The sequence below is a fragment of the Nannochloropsis gaditana genome (assembly GCF_000240725.1).
Source record: "Nannochloropsis gaditana CCMP526 unplaced genomic scaffold scaffold158, whole genome shotgun sequence".
NCBI classification, from domain to species: Eukaryota; class Eustigmatophyceae; order Eustigmatales; family Monodopsidaceae; genus Microchloropsis; species Microchloropsis gaditana.
In genome coordinates, this window is record NW_005803795.1 from 13,145 (window position 1) to 19,799 (window position 6,655).

Genomic DNA, 6,655 nt, shown 5'->3' on the forward strand with positions numbered 1-6,655 from the left:
GACTGCCGTGGCTCCCGATGTAAACGAGCACACACTGCACGTTTTACCGGATCAGTTGGTAGAAACACGCGATGCACTTAGACCGCACTCCGACGGCGAGTCAGGGGGAAGTGACATGGCGATCGATCCCGCGCGCAACAAGAGTAATGAAAGCGTAAACGAAGAAGATTGGGCGCAGTTGTGAAAAATAGACGGGCGCAATGTGTAGATCGTGCTTGTACGAAGCATTGTTAAGGTGAATTGACGCCCTTTTTTTAATTTTAATCTTAATCGTAGAATCGGCGTTTTATGTAAATTTCCAATGGCTTGTAAGGCATTCGGATTGATTGTCTAGAATGATAGCTTGTAATGATTTGAGAGCAGACCTTATGCTAGCGATAAAGAGGGAAGAAAGGGAAGAAGCCGGAATGCAAACCGAGCCCGAGTGCCGCGAGGAGACAGCAGAGAAGTACCGCATCCACACGCTCACTCATGTAGAGGGATTGAACTAGGCTTGCCAATCCTTGAAAAATCTGATGAAAAATGTTTACGTAAAAAATGCATCCAAAACAACAAAAGCAAGCAGTTTCGCACTCATTTTTATTTTCTTTCTCCGTTCAAACGTACCTGATCCTTCTATTATGGCCTATGGTTCTGGTCTTGCCCCTGTTCGTAATTGTGGCCCTGCGGAATGGTGGGCTCGTATGAAGAAGGGCCCAAGAGCGATGTTGCATTGGCTGAACGCGATGGCGGTGCCCAACCCCCGCCCTGTGCACTGCCCAATAGGAGGCTCGCCAAGAGCTGGGCCGAGGGCTGACCCTGGTGACTTGGTTGCTGGTATCCCGCCGGTGCGAGCGGAGGCGGCAGGCGTTGGGGTTGTGGTTGCTGCTGTGTCCAGTGTGGTAGGGGCCCCGGTGTGGCTGACGATGGCGGTTGGGACAGGAAGGCACCTAGGACGTCGGGGGTGGCTCCCTGGCGAACGCCCTGAAGGAGGTTGTCAAGCAGGCTCGCACTCGACTTCGGGGCCGCCGACAGAAGGCCGTGCGAGGGAGGCGCCTGATGCGGCCCTTGGTGCACCACAGGAGGCGGAAGCGAGAATGCCGGCAGCGAACTTTGTGCCGGAGGAGCTGGTGCAGCCAGCTTTTGCCTCTTTTCCTCCACTGCCCCGCCGGCCCACGGGATCACCTCGAGGATGGGCGCGGGTGGCGCGCCTGGCGAGGCCCTGGCAACAGCGGACTTGTCCTCGTGCGGTGTGTAGGGAATTTCGTCTTCGTGTAGATACTGCCGCTCGATTAAGACCCGAGTTCTCGCCGTTTCGTCGAAGACTTCCGTGGATTCAAGCTCAGGGGGGGGATCCGAAACGGCCAGTCGGGGGGGGAGGTGCCAGGGTACTGTTCTTGATGGAGAATCGCTGCTTTTCCGAGGGGCATCCAGTCCCTCCTTTTTGAGACTCCCATCGTCCCCCTTTCCCGACATGCCACCCGTCTTCTGCAAGGCAGCTCGCTCGTTCAGGTGCTCTCGCTTGGCTAGCTCGGTCCAAGACCTTCCTCCGGAGGCGGAGGCCGGGGCGTCCTCCTCACCAGCCTCTTTCTCGAACACGAACACTTCTCGAAGCTGCCCATCACCGTGCTCGTCCCTCCACCGCACGCTTCTCCTGCGCTTACTGGATGGAGCGTCGTTCGTGGACCCCCCCGGAGGTGCAGCTTCTGTGATAGGTGTGGCTTTACTGGGCGGGGTGTCGGGGTGGGGTGGAGCCGACGCAGAAGGCCCGCTCTCACGCTCCACCTCAACTGGCGCCGGCGCACTTGCCATCGCGCTTGAAGGGACAACTTGTATACCACCACCTCGACCCCTTTTGCGCAGATCCACGCGCCGCGCCCGGGCCACCTCCGCTTCCTCCGCCGATGCTTGGCGTGGCCGCTTCCCGAGCGTCTCCTCGGCGCCTTCTTGAATCTGCCCGCCCGACACTTTGCTACTCAACTCAACCAAGGCTGGAGATGGCCCTTCTCCGATCCTTGTTTGCTCTCCCGCAGCCGCTGCTACAGGTGATGCTAATGTTGGGGGGGGGCGTGCTGCTGCGGTGGTGAGGGTCTTGACTTCGCGTCGCCTCTGGGTGGTACTTCGAGAAAACTCCGCCCATTTGTTGGTCACTATCTGGACCAAGCGAGGTACAACAACATTATGATGGTGAATCTCCTTGCAGGTTTCCGATGAGTCGGGCGCAGCCGCAAAGGCTTGCGAGACTGTCGACAGGAAACGCGCCATGTTGGAGTCTTTCACAGCCTCGATGTCGACGGGAAGGAGGACTAGTGCTTTTAAGGTGGCAACCAATAGCTCTGACACCGCTCTTTCAACTACTTCTTTAGATAGCGTTCCTGGATCTCCCAACGGCGCATTCCTGTTCGCTCGCTCCTGAGAGTGCTGCTGGTGCTGGAGGCATCCGTTCACGACGGCTTTGAGAACTTCGAGGCCTCCCCAGCGAACCAACTTTTCCAGAACCAAGGAGTACTTCCGTCTCTTCTTCAAAGCAAGACCTGTACGCCGTAAGATCAAGACCAGCAAGGCCTGCTCTCTCCAACACCGACGGGACACTGACTTGATCAGAAGTTGTAGGTACGGCTGAACTACTGTTGCCAAGTCCATCAGACATCCATCCTTGTCAACGCATGAAAGCAAATTTGTTTTGAAAGTGTCTTTTCGCAATGTATCTTCTCGCTCAGCTAGCTCAAACTCTAGAAGGCGTAGCTTATATTCTGTACTCAAAGGCGAACGACCGCATGTTCCCTGCTGGTGCTTGTTCTGCAAGAAGCTTTGCATGTCCAAGAGTCCATGATAAGCCACCGTTTGTGCCTGAAACATCTTGAAGTGACTCTGTACAAGTTTAAGATGCTCTATCATTATTTTCCGGTGGTACAATCCAGTATATGTGCCTTCAGATGGCTTCGTTCCTCTATAGCGCCGCCTGGGTTATCTACGCGGTACCAGGGTGGCAGGTTGGTTCGTCGTTTAATCCCCAGATACCGATCGTCTTCCAGTCACGCCAGCCCTGTATCATGTGGGGAAAACATGCACCTGTCCGGCGCGTCAACAGTAAGTGTGACTTATGGAGAGCTATCGCAGCTGTCTCGGTGGTATTTAGGGCTGTGATGTGCCCCCGTCGCCGCCGGGTTAGCGAGGAAGGGGGAGAGAGGATCAAGTAGACCCCGCGCATTAGAACGTGCAGGAGGGTCTATCGAGCTGTGTTGTCTCCTGGAAAATAGAGCTGCTACGTGGTGGGGAGCAAGTCTTCGACCACACCTTAATCTGACTCCCCTCACATGGTGTTATCAGGTTGCAAAGAACGACATGGTGGGTACAACAATCTGCGCAAGCTGAGCCTACGCCGACATCAGCACTGTTCTCCATCAAGCAGTGCGCAGGTTACACCACCAATTGGCAGTGATTCCATTGCCTTTATGAAGGCGCTCTCATGTTTTCGGCTAGTGCTGGGATTGGTGGCGGTGAACGCGTTTCGCTTCACTTACAAGACACGTGTGGCCAAAGCGAAAGGGAGTCGCATGCCCGTCTTCTCGTTCAACGAGAAATCTACTCCAGGGACCACCCTTGGCACCGAGAGCGACAGACCAAGGGCGCAAGGGAGTAGCGGCGTGCTTCGGCTAAAAAAATTGCTACAACGGCGGCTCCTGTTTGTGGTCGAGACCTTGGGGGGCATAGACCGCGCAGCACTCTATTTAACGCGGCGGGACTTAGCCGGGGACGGATTAGAGCTCTTTCCAGCGGCGGTCTTCCCCGCAGCTGAGGATGACTGGATGATAGGTCATGTGGGCGCCATCCAACCGAAGAAAAAACTCTACCGGAACGGAAACGGCGCCACTCCGCCCACCTTCTTCCTGGCCTCAGGCGAGTTGGCTGTTCGCATTTGCTACGGAGCGCAGCTCATCGCCGTGCTGGTTGTGGACGATGAGGAGCACCGCAAGACGAGGATGAAACCGACGGGGGACGCGAGGGGCGAAACTGGGCTCCAGCGTTCGGCTGTGCGCATGCACCGCATCGAGGAGGTGGCCACGCGCGTTTTCGCCGCCGCCCTGAAGGACACCCTTGTGATCGATCAGCGAGCACTCGCGCTCAATTCGTCCTCGTCCACATTTGTGCGCACGGAGGTACTGCCCTTTATCGGGACCGTGCCCGATGCGTCGGAGGGGCTCCTGTCTGGGAAGCCTGCGGATGCTTCATCGAGCAACGGGAGCGAGGCCGAGCAGGCCGATGAGGCGGCGGCCGAGGCGGGCGCATGGGCGGTAAATGCGGAGGCATCGACGTCCTCTCTCCTGTCCTCGGACGTGACCGTCTCGGTGGGCGGCGCGACAAACATCACGTTTGATCTGCACCTGCTGGAGGACTTCAAGCACATTTTCGACGATATTCAGCTCAGCGGGCTCCGGCTTGAGAACAACACGAATCTTTTCATCCTCCAGGTGGCCGCTCCTGTGGTGGCTGCATTGGCCCTGGAGCCCCTCATCTCCCTGGTTGACACCTATTACATCGGACACTTCCTGGGTTCCGTGTCCCTGTCGGCCTACGGCATCTCCGAGAGGGTCTTCGTCTTCAGCCTTTACATCCTCAATTTCCTGGCTACTTCCACAACCCCGATAGTGGCCAATCTCCGAGCGCAGGGAGAGGAAGAGGCGGCCCGGGAGCTGGTGGGCCGCTTGCTTTTCTTCGCGGGCATGTTCGGCCTGGCCCTGATCCCCATCCTCCAGGCACTCTCGTATCCACTCATCAACCTGCTCGGTGCCGTTCCCGAGAACTACGCCGAGGCAGTCGAGTATTTCCAAGTGCGGAGCTGGGGAACACCCGCGCTCATGCTGGTGGCGGTCTCGAACGGGGCGCTCCGGGGGTACCTGGATACGACTACTCCGCTCATCGTGGCCGCCATCGCCTTCATAGTGGACTACTCCGTCGACCCCGAAGTCGTGTACCCTGCCGATCCCAAGGGCTTGGGTGCCGCAGGAGCCGCGACGGTCATCGCCGAGTGGCTATCTGCGGGATTGTTCCTGACCAAGTTTGTGAGTATGAAGCCGCCTATTCTCCCCGTCCTGGACCTCTTCCCGCCCTGGGCAGAGATGGCACCCGTTGTCAAGGCCTCGGCGCAAATCTTTATTCGCACCGTCCTTCTTCAAGCCCTTTTGGCCACGTCCTGCATCGCTGCCGCACGCATCGGGCCCTTGGACATCGCCGCTCACCAAGTGGCGCTCCAGCTCTGGATACCGCCGTCTTTCCTGACGGAGGCCTTTTCCATCGCTGCGCAGGGCCTGGTGGCCGATGCCCTGGGTCGCGGCGACCGACTGCGAGGACGGGAATTGAGCTTACTTTTGCTAAAGTGGGGCGTTGCGCTGGGGGGGGTATTGGCTGTATTCTGTGCGACGGCGCAGATTCTCCAACCTGACGTGCTTCCTCGCTTCTTCACCGAGGATCAGGGCATACTTGACAAAGTGCACCCGATTGTTTGGCTCATCGCAATCATGCAGCCCATCAATGGCCTCGTCAACGTGGGTGGTGGCGTGCTACAAGGTGCGCAGGACTTCACGTACCAGGTTGTAACCATGGGTCTGAGCGCACTTTTTGCTGGCTCGCTGTTCTTCCTCCTGCGGGACGAGGGATTGACAGCTGTATGGGAGACGCTCCTAGCGTTTCAAGTCATGCGTGCCGTACTCTTTGCGTACCGATTTGTTGAGCCCATGGGGCCGCTCAGTATTGTGTCCGAGTCAAAGACCCAAAAAATTCTGGCAGGATCCCTTTTCAGGGGATGGGATCACGACAAACATGTGCCGAAGAAAAAAAAGAAGAAGAGGCGGCGGCCTTGGTTTAACGATATGTAAAGTAAGTAGGGAAAGCCCAAAGCAAGTGAGAGCAACGTGAGAGCTCTGTCTTTAAGATGCTCTGTACAAAACAAAAGAAACTTACAGTTGTAGAAGACGAGCATTCTCATATAAAAGGAGAAGTCGACGCAATCACTTTTTTTTGTCCCCGCATGGATAGTGACGAAATTTAGGTCGCATTATCGTACAGGTTCTCCCCGTTCTTGTCTACCCAGGTATCTTGGTGGCCGAGCAGGTCACTGTGGCGGCCCAACCAGTGAGTGCAGGGCTTCGGCCATGTCCCGATATGGGCCGGTAACCTCCTGGCGTTTCCCGCCAAAGGCCTCGCCCAAAAACCTCGGGAGGGAAGGCGGTTGCCCCGCAGAAGAAACAACCCCCTGCCGCGGGACAAACTACACCTTCGAGGACGCGGTCTCGCACATGCAGAAGATTTTTTCTGATTGAGGTCGGCCTGGTACATAGACCTGATCTGTTTTGACATTTATCAACATTGCCTGTATACTTAGCCAGTGTGGCAGCCTCCACCTCCCTGCGGAGGGCTCTCCCGCGCATAACGCGAGTGAAACCTGTCATTTTTTCTGCAGACTTTTGCCGGCCCAGGTGCCTGTTGCAAGCGTGCATGTAAGCCAGAGAGCTGATCTACAAATAAATCTTGATTGTCAGGGCTCTGTCTTATGCGATGGTCTGTTTACTCCGAACGGACGAAGAAGACCCGTCATCTCCATCTATGAGTCACGCAGACGATTGCTGTCCTCATCGATCAGCAAAAATCACCTCGTGCTCGTGTTATTATACTAGTT

General features: G+C 56.5%; 1 protein-coding gene across 1 annotated transcript; it reads left to right on the plus strand.

The window, feature by feature from the left end:
* Positions 1-4,761: 4,761 nt before the first annotated feature.
* NGA_2129320 (uncharacterized protein) lies at positions 4,762-5,280 on the plus strand (the record flags this gene model as incomplete). Its single annotated transcript, XM_005855598.1, has 1 exon — positions 4,762-5,280. A coding segment is annotated over one exon (519 nt), but the record flags the coding sequence as incomplete, so codon positions are not given.
* Positions 5,281-6,655: the final 1,375 nt, after the last annotated feature.